This window comes from Hippocampus guttulatus, chromosome 18 (genome assembly GCF_054856545.1).
Source record: "Hippocampus guttulatus isolate MCC_2025c chromosome 18, RoL_Hgut_1.0, whole genome shotgun sequence".
Taxonomy (NCBI): Eukaryota; Metazoa; Chordata; class Actinopteri; order Syngnathiformes; family Syngnathidae; genus Hippocampus; species Hippocampus guttulatus.
Window position 1 is genome coordinate 4,584,710 of NC_141278.1, and position 16,634 is coordinate 4,601,343.

A 16,634-nucleotide genomic window follows, 5' to 3' on the forward strand; every position below is an offset into this window, starting at 1 on the left:
ATTAGTGTTATTTTGGGAGTATTCACGACTAAAGGGCATTTACGTGTAAAAACAAAGTATACCCCGCCTCTGGCTCATTTCCATTGGCTAAGGTGGCAATTCTCAAACTACAATTGGTTGAACTAACTTTCAATCATGACTGCTCGAGTTTGCTGTACCGGCGTGGAAAACTGTCACGGTTTCATGCCTACTGCCTAGGTCAAGGGGAGAGAAGCATGGCAGCGTTGTTGAGAGGGTGTCGAAATATTTTATTAAAGTGGAATAAACATGTCAACCCCACCTTAGGTAATGTATCGTTTTTTCTGTCTTATATTTCCGTGTGTTCGGACCCAGAAAATGCTAGCTATCGTGACTTCCCCAGTATGTTCGCCAATGCTAGCTGGGTTAACACATTGACGTCATAATTCTATTGTTGACCACCTGCTCTGAGAATTCATCGTGCAATAATTGTAACCTTACATTAGCCATTAAATGTTCGTATGTATGTGAAATGTGATGTATTAATGCTACTATTATTGTGTGCGTTCTCTGTTTGGTGTGATTTCAAATCTATCATTTGTCAAATCTATCAATTGTCAAATGCATTTCATTAGGTCCACATGGCGGATAAATACCATGCAAGAGCTTATAAATATTCAATTCTTGCAATAACCAAAACAATATTTAAAGAGCACCTAACAGTACTTCATCACATGTACGATTAATTTACTTTTCAAGCCGATATGAGACAGTGAAAAGAACCAGTACTTGGCGCAAATTGTTGTTCGAAACACTCAACAGTTATTGTTATTTTCTGATGGCACTGGACCACGAGTAAGCCTTGTTTGTCTAATTAGCACTACTGTGATGAACTTGGCTTACTATGGTTTGGCAGATTTAAGATAGACTTGTCGTTTGTACTTAATTGTAAAGCCTTTTTGTTGTCTGGTTGGTAAACTGCCAGTGTTTAGTATTGTTACCCTGCCAGGGCTTTGGCTGAGCCTGAACTGTTTAATAGCCTGGCCGCAGTTCCCAAAAGCTGGCTGTAAGTGACTTGCACGTCATTTAACAATGTTTTTGATGATATTTAATCTGATTCTCATTGCGTTCCCCCCATGCTGTGTTTTATTTAGGAACGTTAATCTTGCAAAAGACTGAATGAGACTTGTCACTTGGCTTGTCACAACTAAGCTAGGAGTTTATTGCAGCCAGCTACTGTACTCTACTGCACGCCTTTGAATTTCAATTCATCAAGATTCCATCTTTCTCCACCCCTAACCCCTCCACTACCCCATTCAGTGTCCATGCGATCAATGGCCTCGAAAACACCAGTTGGGTTTATTGGTTTGGGAAACATGGGGAGTCCCATGGCCAAGAACCTGCTGAAAAATGGGTACCCCATTATTGCTACTGACGTTTTTCCTGAGTCCTGCAAGGAGCTGCGGGATCTCGGTGCCCAGGTAACACACAACCTGTCAATGAATTTTAAAGGGGAGATATGTAATTTGGGGGGGTTGTAATATTTGTGCTCAAATAGTTGGCTTTTAATTTGGTGACTTGTTGATGAAATGCTGCATCCACCAGTGACAGTCTACCTAATTCAAATCCTACGGGCACTCGATTGAAGTTTGACAACTCTTACCAGTAGTTTCTTATGACCACCTCTGTGGAGGTTTTTTGCTCAATGAGAGGGTGTTTGTGTTTGGCGACGTATGAAATGTATTTATTTTTATAGGTAGTGGACTCCCCTGCAGAAGTCGCTGAGAAAGCAGACCGCATTTTTACAATGCTTCCTTCCAGTCCAAACGTCATAGAAGTCTACACAGGCCCCAGCGGCATCCTTAAGTATGTTTTCGATACTTTCCCGATTCAGGTGTTATGCATGCAAAAAGAACATTTGCTGTGTTTCGTAAATGTGGAACTAAAATTCAGTTTGGTTTATCATTAGGAAAGTAAAGAAGGGGACACTTTTGATCGACTCTTCCACCATCGACCCTGCCGTCTCGAAAGAGATGGCGTTAGCTGCGGAGAAGATGGGCGCTGTGTTTATGGACGCACCGGTGTCAGGAGGTAAAACATTTTGCACTTTTCAGCCTGTATCGTCCTGAGCAGCAAAAGCTTCCGAGTATGAGCGACCATAGGCCGTGCGCAAAACTCACAAACCTTCGCCGCTGACTGAGCAAAACAAACCAAAAAAAATCTATGGCTCGTCATGATAGCATCTCCATCAATGGCGTTTATTCATTCAAGTTTAGGACATTCTGATGACTTGGGGAATGACGTCTCATAGAGCAGAGGCCACTATTTAAAGAGGGAAAATGTATTTGAAGGACTTTATTTTCTAAGCCATTACTACTTCAGTTTTATTTCTCGCTTAACCAAACGCTCTGGTGTTAGACATAAAGGAGTGAAAGTAAAGAAGAATCCAATTGTACCCACCGCAGTGGTAATCCTGTGACCCCATTGCCAAGTTCCTGACCTGTCTTGCACTCTTTGTCAATTTAAACCGTGGGACCTTTAGGGTTAATACCGCAACATGGGTTGTAATTACTGAGCCAGTCAGGTGCCATCTCGGGATTTTATTGCTGCATTTGACCGAGAGCTTCTCGAGGCAAGATTGAGGTTTTAAGTCCTCATTATGACGATGCTGTCTGCTCGTGATGGCTCCTTGACAGAGCACAGGATCGCCCGTCGCTCTTAATGGGCCGAGCCGTGCTGGAGAAGTCCCACGTCAGAGCTTTTTCATGTTGATGGAGCAGTAATGGCGGCTATCCCATGTTCGTGCCTTTCATGTGGGATAAAGAGTCATAAAGAGGAGAAAAGCTTTCCTCAAATGGGGGAGAGGAGAGGAGGACGATAAGACGAGAGGGAGACCCTTCCACCGTTAAGCGGTCCGCCGCATCATCTCATCAGACTCGCAAGTAAATTTGGGTTTCGGTGTGCATTTCAAGCGTGCCACATTCCGGGAACGCGCCCGCCTGCTATTTGTGACAGTAGCTGACTTTCGATTGCACAATGCCAAATTAATCACGACACACTCCGCTGCCCGTGCGCTCCCCTTACAAACACAGACTGGGCCTTTGGCATGTTTACCAGCTGGCGTCTGCAGGAGCGAGCGACTGGAGATCAGATCCCTTAAGCCAGATACTCTCCCTTAACACACACGCTGTTTACATACGACAGACAGTGAACAGTTAGTGTGTGCACTCCTCTGTGAAGGTTTGTGCTTCTTCCCTGTCTCCCAAATAAGCCTCTTTTACGAGCCCGAGATGACCAATGATTGACCTTTTTTTTTTACTCTTTGCGTGCTATTTAGCAATTAGCAATGAGCTATGCCGTCCACATTCAGAAATTAGATTTTACGTCCATCCGTTCATTCTCTAAACCAGAAAAATATGTAGTTCATTGAAACTCTTTGCGTTGAGTGAGTGCATTCCATTAGCACACCAAAATAAGCAAACCAAAATAATTAATCTACATACATTTGTTTCTTTGATGGGAACCTAATTAATATACTCTGCTCCTACCAGGAGATGGCACCCTACCCAAATAGGGTGCACACAGAGGGTTGTGAAAATTAAAAACTGGGCTCTCTGACTACCCTGCTTTTTTCCACAGGCCAAGCGAAACATGTCACAGTAAGCAGAGCACCGCCTTGAATTAGGTGCTCATGATTATTGTTTAATCCCTTGCTTGCTCTTCAATGGAAGTCCTGAGTTGTCACGCTTTTGTGGAGTTTTAAAAACAGTTCCGTCATTCAGTCTGAGAATCATCCAAATGTTTGCTGTGAAAAAGGCCTACGGAAGCCGTCGTGTTTTTTTTTTTTTTAATTCTTCTTATGTATCATTCTAAACAGGCTGAAGTCTGCAACCATCCGCATATAAAAACACAAACTGGTGATAGACAGGAACCTGCGTTGCCTTTGAAATGGCAAAACTGCCCCACCCAACTCTAAATTCCTGCTGCCGATCCAGATACAGCCAAACAGGTCAAGGCGCTACCAATTTAATATAATCATTATTATAAGGACTACAAGTCAATTTAGAAATTCAATAACTTAATCCAAGATGGAAGAAACGTTTTCTTTGGCAAGCCTCCTTCAATGGCATCTGCAAAACCTTGGCTAGTGCCAATGCTAATGCAGCTCGACTACATGAGGGCATTGTGCAGTATATTCACGCCGAGACTGGGTCTCGGCTCTCCTTATAGCGCCCTCACTCGCACAACCCTCTCCCCCCGTAAAATGCAATACTCTTATGTCACAAGCCAAGGGTGTTGGCACACAACTTGCAAAAATAGAAGCTTTGCCTAACACGTGGCGAGGTCGTTAGCAGTAATCACCCAGAATGCCTGTGTTGGTGCCTGTGTGCCACGCATGACGGCTTTAACCCCCCACCCCAAGAAAAACCCAACTTTCATTGTGTGAGTTTTTTTCCCCAGCACTGGGAAAGCAATGTTGCCGCAAATGGAAATGAGAATAGCTGAGCTGTTGTTGGATCAGGCGGATGCTGCTCATTGGCGAGGCCTTAAAAGACCTCGACCGACTGCTTATTTACACACAGCACTAATCATATCCACGCCACATCAAACGCAGTTCATTGGTTGCAGCGTATCATTTGCTGACTGTTGGAACGTCATTCTCAAGTTTGAAGGAGATTTTTTTTTTTCCAAAACCAAGGCCGGCAACGGTTTTGTCTGTAGTCCGTCTTGCCAGTGTACCGGCCTGCGATTTCAGTTACATTTATAAACGTCAAAATTTATTCATCGGAAACACGGACCATTATTTCCAATTTAAAAAAAAAAAAAAAAAACAACGACTCACAAGGCAGTAAAATTGATGCCAGACCGCAATGTCAGACAGTATGTAGTGAATGTGGCCTGTCTGCTATACAAATAATAAATCCACGCCGGTCGCAGTAACAATGCTATAAATGTACTCGATATAGGCATTTGGCTCCATTGCCTTTAGCGACCATGAGGAAAATGTATTTCTTTTCTTCTATATTTTAATAGGATGGGAAAATCTCACCAAATGTTTGGAAGTCTAGTTCAGCAGAATCATATTTCCCGCAGGACTTTGTGGGCTATATTTCACTGATGTCATGTTGTCCTTCTTTGGGCTGCGGGCTGATTGAGACTGAGGCTACAAGCCGCCTCAAGCCAAAAAGTCCGATGGGATGGGGCCCATCTTACCCGCGACTGTGAAGACAAGTTGATGAATTGATTATCATATCTATTCCTAAAACTTACGGGTATGCTTTGCTCACATCTGCACGATTCTCTAATTTGGTGTTAGCCAACCGTTCTCAAGCCAAGGCGCTATATTACATCTCACAGCGCGCCACCAAACAAAAATGGCGCTAAAACCGTACGTACGCTAAAATAATGATGATCTCGTCTCAATTTCCTCACAAATGGGGCTGTCGAAGAGACATCAAGGATCTTGTATCACTTTTGCAACAAGTGGATACGCTGCCATCATTTAATTTTTCTGCGTTTCACGATACGTCTTTGGCATAGATAGAAGACGAGCGATGCATTACTTGTCGTCAAGAAATAATATTTTGGCGACTAAATCGGATAGCTTCCTCACGGCACATGTGATGATCTCTGTTCTTAACGGACAGTGGCGATTGTGTACGCAACCCGTTTGACACTTGTACCTACGGGCCGGCAGGACATCGATCCGAATGACACTTCCCAGAAGATTCGATTTTCTTTATGCGTTCCATGCTCATTACCTCAATGCAGTTACATTGAAGGAAGAAAAAAAAAACAGTCCCACCCGAGATAGAACTCAGGCCAGGTTAATCCGGTCTGAGAATGGGATTAATGAGAAGACGAGTCTCAGAGCTCGAAGGCCGATGACTGGAGCTTGAGTAGGAAGGAGGGGCGTTGCAGTCGCAGTCTGTCATTTTGATGGCTAACCAGTACTAGCGAGACAGCGGCCCAAAGACTCGATTAGCATAACAAGCCTCCCATTGACGGGGTTGTGGTGACACGGCTGTGCGCATGGGAGGGAATGGGAATGGAAGGGTAGTAAAGAGAAGTCAGGGTAGCGTTCGATGGAGGGGGGATGCTGATGGGAGTGGGAGGCGGGGGGGGGGGCACACGAGCCCGCGCTCCAGATGGAGGTAGACTCAGCAGCTGTGGACTGGCTCTCACTTGCCCGATGTCATCTGTTGTGTATGTTTGTGCGTGCCCGTGTGTGTGTTTGTGTGCACGTGCAGACAAAGAGTCAGCTGGTGAATGAGTCATGTGAACCCACTCTGTCCGTCAAATGTAACTCGAATGTCACTCACATGCGGAGGAATTAGCATGATGTTCATTTTGAAGGACACTTGTGATAACAGCCATTATCATTTTATCATTATCATGCAGAATAATTGTGCACCATTATTAGTTTACGCTTTTTTTTTCTCTCTCTCTCTCTAAATGAGCCTCATCGGGGAAGAGAAACGATTGATTGCGGATCTCTCCTTCCCACTCCATTCTCCTGTCACCTACCATCGAGCGGACTCGAACCCGGCGGAATTGAACGGTTACTGATGGCGATGATGGCGATGATTATTAAAGTTGGTCTTGTGGTCAATAGACGGGGCATGGCAAACTTGCAGCTACCGGAGCCCTAAAATACAAGCTGATGCCTAAACTGGATTATATTTACTGTCTCATCTGTATGACTTAGTTCTCACGGTTCTGCACTCATTAACTGGAGCTGAAAAAGAGTTTCTTTCAAACACAACAGTGCCGTATGAGTGAAGTTGGCAGATAACACTTGACAGTACGTTTTTATGTGTGCGTGTGATTTGGGCCAGCATACTCCCTTGTACTGTTTCACTGAATTACTTGATATCCGTTATGGGTTTTATGGCGCCTTCCTTGGTTTTTAATTTGTTTGAGAAAGAAATGTTCCCGTGGGTGTAATTATGATGGTGGACCACATGAGGCTGTGTTGATGGCCTCTAAACATCCTAACCCCCGCTGCCTTAAACTGCAGGCAGTCAACTCCCATTGATAGACTCCTAGGGGAGGGGGAAAAGAAAAAAGAAAGCCAAACTTAGATGAGAAAACTTGGTCGCAAACAAGCTTGCGTTTGTTTACAGCAAGTGGACTTGGAAACTCAAGTGGTGCCATGAAACGCGTTGTGCCCTGGTACCTTGAGCCCTTGCAAGCCATCGCTCAGATGATGGATTATTATTTATTATTTATTTTTATTTTTCGTCTTGAGTTGCAAGCAAAAAATTCTGTTACAAGCGCTTGATGGCTGCACCACACTTCGGAACAAGCAGCGGTTTGGCAGCAATTTAGGAGGGGGTTGGGGGGCATTGTGGTTCCTTCAAGTTGGTCATCAACACTGAAGTTTACCGCAAAACTAAACATAAAACGGAGAGAATTACAAGTTGTGTATTTATCCAAACACCACTTTGTCTAATGGAAGTCCACTATCTTAATGCTAGTACATCAGTCAAAACGCATAAGAACACAAATGGTGCAGCCACACATGTAGACCGACAGTATGACAATACTCACAGACATATGTTCATTATCCTGTGTGAAACCCACTTGTATGACTGCAACTTTCTGAGAGGTTTGGACGTCACTTTATGGGTATGTATGTGTGATAATGTTTTTGGGTCTATTTTGTCGTTTGTTTTGTTTAGTGTTATGAACCTTGTGCTACCGATGACAGTGCTCACTACAAACCGGCTTCCCCGAAATTGTTTCTCTGATGTTGCTTTGCCTCCGCAAGTTTCGCCCCTCTGACGTTAATGTTTAATGACGTGCTGCGAAGCATCTGCCCTAATAATGTTGGATTGCCTGCTCGTTAACTTTTGCTGCAGGAGAAGCTTAGACGGAGGAGAGGCGTGTAGAGGCGTCGTTGGCTACGAGCACCTCCGCTTTGCGCACACGTCGCAGTGCCTCCCCCCATCTGTTACACAACAGCATGAAGCAGCCAATTTCCATTCAACTCTCAAGACGCATCCGCTGCTCGGCTCGGCACCGTTTGGACTTGCTATTGAAGCAGACCATTTGGCAAAAAACGGGTACCGTTTGGGTTCCAAGCATGCAGAGCCGTTATTGTACGGGTGACATAAAACCTCGGATGGTCGGTCAATGCTCACGGTCAAATGACACATCCGCATGCTAACGTTAGCATACTCGCTAGCTGTGCATCGCTTTGAGACAGTACAGTGGTCCTTCTTGCTTCCACACACACACACGAAATCCATTATTGCATCATAATAACAACTTTCTGTCTTCTTAGCCCTCCTACCCCCATACACACTCACACACATCCTGACTCCCCCTCCCCCTAGAGGGCGCCGTGTGGTTGTGCAGTGCTAACGATCCACGACTGTCACTCCCGCTGGGATGGATGAGCCGTTGCACCCGGGCTCTCGGGAAGCCTCATTAGGATTCCTCTTTAATCCGTCTCTGACACAACCGGCCCGAGAACGGGACGTCCCTCTGCACACGCACGCTGATGCATATGTGCATAATATACACTGTGAAAGTGTTTCACCCTGCAAAGAAAACTGCATTATACACACACACACACGCCACACACATTAGTGACAACGGCTGAACTTTAGCGGATGCGCACACACACATTATGCTAGTGATCTTTTTTTTTTGTTGTTGTTTTTTTTTTTTTTCTCTCACTCACATAGATCGTCCATCATTCCTGCATGACCACTGCTGATAGAAATCCTCTACATATCATAAGAGCTTATTAGGGTGATTAGTTGATTTGCGGGAAGGGAGTGTTGGGAGGTCAGACGAGAGCGCTTGGTCTTATCCTCTGGTGTCTCCCCATCTCTCGAGCTTCCTCTTGGTTTCCCTTTTAGTGAGTTCTATTGATCGGGACATGGACTGTGCTATCAATAATTGGCTCTTTAGTCGTCCGCAAACTGTGATCTTTGCTAATTAAGCGGTAGTTCTCGCGCTGCCCTTTCTAAGTGGATGGGTTTAAAGCGGGACTTTTGTCTGCTGCTGGGAAAAAGAAAAAAAAGACTCTTATACTTTTCCTGATAGCACCTGATTTTTTTTTTGACCTTATTTTCAACTTCTGTGACTCATTTACAAATAAACATGTCATTTGGTGGCCAAACAGTTGTACAATAGAAAGCAACCCCTTCTGGAAGCAAGTGGATCGTTCGAATGATGTGCAAAGCAAACGTTTGTGATTATGACGGATATTGACTGTGCGTCTGCAGTGGTCGAAAGAGAGCGATGATGACAACTAAGCACTGACATAATCTGAACGTCGTCACACATGCTACAGTAGCTGGGCTAATTAAACAAGAGGTAGGAATGAAAAAATAAATAAAAGTACCGTATATTTATTTGGTTGCGTTGACTCTAGCCGCTTTCCTGCACTGATAATGTGATTTCTGCTGTTTTGCCAGTTGCAAATCCCTGTTTAATTATTAACACTGCCATTATTAGGTGTTCAGTCTTAAGAGGCCTTTCCTTTGCGGTTTCACGATGCCCTGAAGAGATTTTGAAAGTCTTCCCCCTCCTCCTTTGGGGGGGGGGGGGGGGGGGGGGGAAGCTAAAAGTGCAAACATGGACGATTCGAGCAAGCTGCTTGATATTTTGGGCATCTTTTTCTGTGTGGATTTGCATGTGCGTTTACCAGTAATCTGTTGGCGGGGGCTGTCAATGGATATTTACAAAAGCGTTTAAGGGGAAACGCTAGTCTTATAGTGTCACATTAAGGACTCTGTGGAGACTGCAGGGGATGGGGGGGGGTGTTGCCTCCCACAACATGGCACGCTCCTTAAGCCATCAGGCATGGGGAGGGATGCCTAATTGAACATGATAAAGTGTAAAGTTAATTACCCCTCACGCATGTCACTGATAGCCCCAAGAGGAGGGGGCGGCCTCAGGCACAGCTGCTGTGTTTTGTGCGCGCGTTGGATACACGTCTGTGTGTTTGCGAGAGGGGAGCGAAGAGAAGGGCTGACGGGACAAAAGGCAAGAGCTCCCACGAGGGCTGTGCAGCGGATGATTGCAACAATCGGCTTTTAAAGATGCGTCTGTCCCTATGGTGCGCCGCCACTTAACACGCCGGTCCCGCCGTGGGCGTGTGGCACCAGCGCAAAGCCGACCGACCTTTTGAAACACAGTCAAGTGGCTGATGTAGCCATCTCCTTTCGAAATAATTCTATTTGTGATTGATTACTCTTAATTCGGACTCGGAGCGGAAGCGGCAGCAGCTCATCAATCGGTTCAAGTCCCGCTGCGCGCCCAAAACATTTTTTTAAAAGGGAACTGGTGTGGTTGGAGAGAGAATGATTACAACGATTCGAAAAATTCACATTCAGTAAATGTACAATAGGTGTTCACCTCAGTTACTATCTACTCTCATGTGCTGTGGTGCGTTCAGGTGTCGGAGCTGCCAGCCTGGCCAAGCTGACCTTCATGGTGGGCGGGGCGAAGGAGGAGTACAACGCCGCACGGGAGCTGCTCACCTGCATGGGAGCCAACGTCATCTACTGCGGACAAGTTGGCACCGGACAGGTTAAAAACTCACTGATGTGATTCCCCCCGTGCCTGCACAGTTTAACCCAGGGGTGTCAAACATACGGCCCGTGGGCCGGAACCGGCCCCCAGGGAGGTTCTATCAGGCCCGCGGGATAATTTAAAAGTGAAAAAATACATAAAAGACACAGAATTCATATTTTTAGTGAGCTGCAATTAATGGATCATCCGCTAGGGGAACACTGTTTTGATCACAGTAGAAGATGGCATTGTTTTGATCAGAGAAGAGGACATCAGCAGTCTCATTCTGTCACTGAGAAAGACCCAACACAGCAGTAAAAGCCAGCTACCTAATTGCTAGCGAAATAGCATTAGCATCCAAGCCGTATTCCGACGGTGACTTTGTTAAACGGTGCATGATGAAGGCGGCTGAACTTGTATGTCCCGAGAAACGACAAACTTTTGCCATTATTAGCCTGACGAGGAATACTATACCAGAAAGGATTTCGGACCTATGAGCAGATTTAGACAGCCAATTGAAACAGAGAGTCAAGTCATTTTGTCAAATGTTTTGTAAAAGATATGTTCATTAAATTTCAACATTTTCCTAATGTTCTTGTGATTCTTTCTACAAAAACAAAGGAAAGACATGAAACTATATTTTGGTTATTTATAGCAGAGTATGGTATCATTTTAATGGTCCGGCCCGCTTAACATCTATCGAGGCCGTATGTGGCCCACAATGTGAAATGAGCTTGACACCCCTTGTTTTAACCACAACTTCAAGCCTACGCACAAAATGAGTCTCTTGGGGGGGGGGGGTATGCAATCGTATGCCGGACAGGTGACGTTTTTCTTCTTTTCGTCGTCCTCTTAAGGCTGCAAAGATCTGCAACAACATGCTGCTGGCCATCGGGATGATTGGAACCGCAGAGACCATGAACCTCGGCATCAGGTCAGCTCATTCTGACTAAACCGTAGTCGTAGTGTAACCGTCGTTGTATTTACTGCTTCTGTCCGGATTTTGAAATGTTTCGTTTATGAAAGTGCAGAAGAGGTCGGTGTCTGCTCGGGAGATGGATGAGGGGGCGGAGTCGCTGGCTCTGATTTACATCTACAGATTGAGCTCTCACCAAGGATCCTGTCAGTGGGCACCACTTAAATGAGATGACCTCTTAGGGCGTTAAAAATAGGATCTTGTCAGATTGAGGATTAAAAAATAATAATAAATTTAAAAATCACCAATATCCTGAACAGGTTGAAACAGATTTTTTTCTCATATGGATTCCACAAATAGTCTTCGAGGCCTCTGTTTTCCTGAGATCGTAAATGTAAATGACCAATCTTCCAAAAAATACACTGCTCCCTACTACTTCCTCCGTTCAGTGCTAGTTTGTATGGGTTTTGACGACTTAAATGCCACGGCGCACCTGGATTTGAAGCACACGCATGAGTGCGCGCACGGGCCGAGGGCAGCTGTGGCGGTGCGACTGATTTATCATGGCGGAGGCAGAAGAATAGAATTGGCATGAGTCGTCGCACATAAATCCCCCCCCCCCCCCCCGCCACCGCGCTCGGCCACTGAAATATGGCGGCGTTAAAGGAGCAAAATGGATTTACACGTTGCAGCATTGCACAAACACACACGTGTGCACACCGCCCCATTTCTATGCTGACGCACCGAAGCCTGCGCGCTTTGACCAAATGACCGTGCGCATTATAACGAAGACGCAAAAGCCTTGACAAGAAATTCTGACCAATTATTGTTTTTAGGTTTGAGCCAAAGTTGATTTTCAATTGTGAGCATTTTTTTTTTTCTAGAGAGGTTTTATTATCGTGTGGACCCATTGTCCTGAAATGCACACACTGACATTCTAAAATGTTATCGTGCAAGGTTCGGCTAATAAAGCTGGCATTTCTCCAAACAAAAACCTTACCTGTCCGCTTGGGCCCAACCGCACCATTTTCTCTCACACTCAGCCACGCACACACAGTTCTTTTCAGCAAGCTAATTTGTTGATCTCGGATGGAGGCTCGGCCCGTCTCCACCGGAGCGTGACTTTCTCAGAGTGCAGGGAATCGCCACCCATGACAATTACAAAGCTCACGCGCGCACATGCTCAGGCGGTCTTTCTTCCCCGCTTCGCTTTCCTCGTCCCGATTTGTGCCTCCTCCTTGTTTTATTCTGTCCTTTTAATCCCTTCTACTCTCCCCTGCCTCATTTGTGCCTGCTGTAATTTCTGCAAGCAGTCAAGCAGTCACTGAAAGGGGCGGAGGAGGACCGCAGAGAAGTAGTCGGAAAGTGGCCCAACTGTTTATTTATTTATTTTTTTTAAAATAAGAGTACGTCAGGGGTGTCAAACTCATTTTTGTCGCGGGCCACTTTTGAGTTACGTCTTCCCCCAAAGGGACATTATGACAGTGTAACCACAAAAATGTTTAATTGCATTATCGCATTATTACTTGTAAGGGTAACGGAATTCTTGCAAAATTTCAACGTCATTTATGACACACGGCAATTTGGCATTTTTGGTACATTTTTTTAATAAGGATCATGCAAGTTGACACACGTGATTTTCTTTCAGGGGGCCACATAAAATGATGTGGCGGGCCGGATCTGGCCCCTGGGCCTTGAGTTTGACACCTGTGGTGTACGTGAAAGGAGAGGATTTATAGCTTCGCACATCTACCTTGCATCCATTCATACGCTAGTGCGGGCGATTGAAAAAGGTCATGACAACAGACTGCTGTTTTTAGCGGAGAGGAATTAAATCTTCTCGAATTGATTAGCGCTTATAAATGTGCTCGTTGCCTCCCTGAATGAAACTTTTCAGGCTCGTGCGTCCGCTCGATACCTCCTCCGTGTAATAACAAAACAGGAGTCAGGCTCTCGTCTGGCGTCACGTGAGGATGAGGAGCTAATCGCAGCGAAACTGAATTCCACCCGCTTGCACATAAAACAACGCGCTCTCTTCACTTCCATCACATCTCCGCCAGCACATTTCTATCGTCGGCATCGCACAGCAACACGTCGGCGTCGACCGCCTGCGACCGCGCGTGTCCGTGACAATCTTGTTAAAGCGTGACATGTCGCCTTCGCCGCGCAAATTACCGCGGGCGAGGAACACCTCCACCGCGCAGGCTAACAACCGTGGCCGTTTTGAGCGGTTGACGCTCGCGCGCCTGCGACGGGAGCAGGAGGGGGAAATTCATTGATTTATCGTTAACGGAGGACAACAGCTCGCCGGTAACAAATGATGCGTGCGCTCAGGACGCGCTTGTATTGTGCGCCCAGCTTGTAACCTTTTCAGCTGCTGACCCTGAACGTAGGGAGGGGCCGCCAGGCATAGGAGTCCAATTTTCAGGGGGGGTGGGGGGTGTGAAAGTGGACGCGGGGGGTGGCGCAAGGGGGATGGTGGTGATGTCAAACATATGTCCCCTGGAGTCCTCAGACAGGGGACGTGTCAGCACAGGAGATGCGGAAGGGGCCGTGGGTGGGGGGGGGGGGGGGCGGCTATGATTGAAAAAGCCATCAGGGAGGAGAGATCCACTGATGCCACATTTCCATATCCAACACGGGATACGAAAGAGCCGAGGAGGCAAAAGCCATGGAGCTCTTGTAAATGCAAACCATCCTTAATTCGTTCGTAGACGGCGAATAAAAAGCTGTACTGTCGCAGTAATGGCAAAACGAGAGCGAAGTGGAGGGAGGCTGCCGGGCGCCGTGATGGTTCTGCCTTCATATTGACAGCCGAGCCGAGCATGAGGCCCCAAACTTAACACTGGGCTTGACGTGGCGAGCGTTCCTTTGCGGATTTGTCGCCGGAATTACTCCCTCTCCGCCATCACGCCGCCTGCGTCTTCCTTTTCCTCGTGTGTCCGCTCGCATGCGTAATCGGAAGCTGCCGCTGCAGCTGGAGATTTAAAAAAGAAAAAAAAAAACGCTCAGTGACAGTGAGGTTTATGGCTCCCCCATGCTGCTTAAACCACTTCGCCTCCTCCTCTTCCACTTCTCTTTTTCGTGAAAGAGGGATGATGAAGGATGGACGTGGCGCCAAACATCAATACTGCATTAGGCGCCATTACAAAACCTTCAGCCATTAACGCTGAGGAATGGCCGCGGCCGGGCGCAAGGTTCAACGGGGGTCATGCGCTGCCCCGCACCCATTTTTCTCCCATGTTTTACTTTACGCCCTGCCTCACTCCGCCTCAAGGGGTTTTCCTTGAATGGCTCCAGAGATGGAATGAATGAAATATCCCAACAGTTCTCAAAATGTCATCAAATGTACTTTTTTTTTAACGTAAACTCAAATCTCTCTCTATATATTCATTAAGCGATTAAGAGGCTCGTTTGTGTGAACTAACTCTTTAGCTCTTCCCTCTAGACTGGGTTTGGACCCCAAACTTCTGGCCAAGATCCTCAACATGTCCTCGGGTCGCTGCTGGTCCAGTGACACATACAATCCTGTCCCCGGTGTCATGGAGGGAGTCCCTTCTGCCAACAACTATCAGGGAGGCTTTGGAACCACACTCATGGCCAAGGTAAAAAACAAAACTTACATGTATCCCTCCTTTGGGAAAGGAGAGCCACGGTTCCCGGTGGAAACGCTAAAACCCGAGCAAAATTGTCATGCTGCTGTCTGCCACAGCTCGCATCCAGAAACTCTCACGCAGACTCGCCGCTGTCAGGCGCCTCTGACAATTTCATTTGTTCAATGTGTTTAAAAATATATCTTTTTCGTCCATTGAAATGCGCTTCAAGTTTTGAGTCTTCGTTTTGGGTTCCACTCGATTCACTTAATCGTCCATTTTGCAGGGAATCAAATGCTAGGCGGATGCTTGTTACCCCCTTGGTCCTACTTTCTCCCCATTCTGCTTCATGTGCGATTTACTGTGTTAATTATTTTTTAATTCTTTTTTTTTTTTTTTTTTACTACTTTGCTCATTCGTGAAGCTGTCGCTATATAGTGGGAGCGCGCAGTTATTGTGCGTCCGCATGTATGAGCCCCGGCGACTTCAATCACGGTCACCAGCTGACACATTTCGGGCTTTAACATGTCTGCTGGCTTGCTCAGTTTGATGGTCCATATGCTCCGCGCAAAACCCTTTTTGTGGTCCAATTGCCGATCTGCCATATCGGATGAAACCGATGCGGTTCGCCATTTAACCCTTTCGGGGACAGCGGTTACTACAGTGGACGGCTTGTCGTGTTATCGGGTTACGGGGTGCGCAAAAGGGTTCATGCGGGAAAACCCGCGACGTACTCTTTTTGCTGTTGTTCCGTCTAAAACCTCCTCCTCCTCCCTCACTCTCTCCCCGATGCAGGATCTTGGCTTGGCCCAAAACACAGCCACCAACACCAAGACGCCCATTCCTCTCGGTTCTCTTGCCCACCAGATCTACAGAGTCATGGGATCCCGCGGCTACGCCAACAAGGACTTCTCATCCGTCTTCCAGTTCCTGCGCGAGGAGGAGGGACAGTAAGCGGAAGGCACACGCTTAAGTACAATCTCACACCCGAGCCGCTTTGTCCCGCAATACTCAGGAGAGACGACACGTTTGCACTTAGGCGGATCTACAGTCCAATTATTCGACATCGTAAGCCCTCGTCGTCGTCGTCCGATTTTTCACTTCGCAACATTCCGGGAAATGCTAAACCTGGCCTCAAATCGGTTTCGGAATACCAAAGGTACAGACGGACACAGTTCAGGTTTACTTGATCCCGTTATTTTTCCTCAGGATGATCGTAGCAATTGTTGTTTGGGGTTTTTTTTACTTAAAAAGTTGTTCACTGGTAAGCGATAGGACCTGCTCCTCGTTGTGAAATATGGTGAGATTTCGATGTGTAGTTTTGCACTTTGGGCACGCTGCGCAATGCTCAGGGGCGTTGGATGTTACCCAATCCACTTAAATTTACCTCGATGCCACTGTCGTATTATTCCACGTCAAACACTGTTCACTGGAAAACTTTTGCGTCTTTCCTGTTGTCCGTTTTCATTTGGATTTCAAGTCACAAGACTCAAGCAAATGTACATAATGTATATTTCATTTTGTTTGTAGTGTTTTTTGAAATCTGTCGTCAGCAACTTGTTGTCACAATAATTGTCTACGTTTTGTCTTTTGCCCCGTGGAACTAAAATGTTCATTAAATTGTGTTCTGTGTA

At 46.2% G+C, this 16,634-nt stretch overlaps 1 protein-coding gene across 1 annotated transcript; it reads left to right on the top strand.

The window, feature by feature from the left end:
* Window positions 1-123: 123 nt before the first annotated feature.
* hibadha (3-hydroxyisobutyrate dehydrogenase a) lies at window positions 124-16,634 on the top strand. Its single transcript, XM_086136670.1, has 8 exons — window positions 124-285; window positions 1,279-1,439; window positions 1,715-1,824; window positions 1,928-2,049; window positions 10,376-10,509; window positions 11,349-11,425; window positions 14,856-15,012; window positions 15,796-16,634. The coding sequence occupies exons 1-8, from the start codon at window positions 216-218 to the stop codon at window positions 15,952-15,954; spliced, it is 990 nt and encodes a 329-aa protein (XP_085992796.1). The 5' UTR covers window positions 124-215; the 3' UTR covers window positions 15,955-16,634.

Coding starts and splice junctions, on each gene's coding strand:
- hibadha (XM_086136670.1), top strand. CDS start 216: ATGGCAGCGTTGTTGAGAGGGTGTCGAAATATTTTATTAAAGTGGAAT. Junction 2,050..10,375: donor GGACGCACCGGTGTCAGGAG/GTAAAACATTTT, acceptor TGGTGCGTTCAG/GTGTCGGAGCTGCCAGCCTG. Junction 10,510..11,348: donor GACAAGTTGGCACCGGACAG/GTTAAAAACTCA, acceptor CGTCCTCTTAAG/GCTGCAAAGATCTGCAACAA.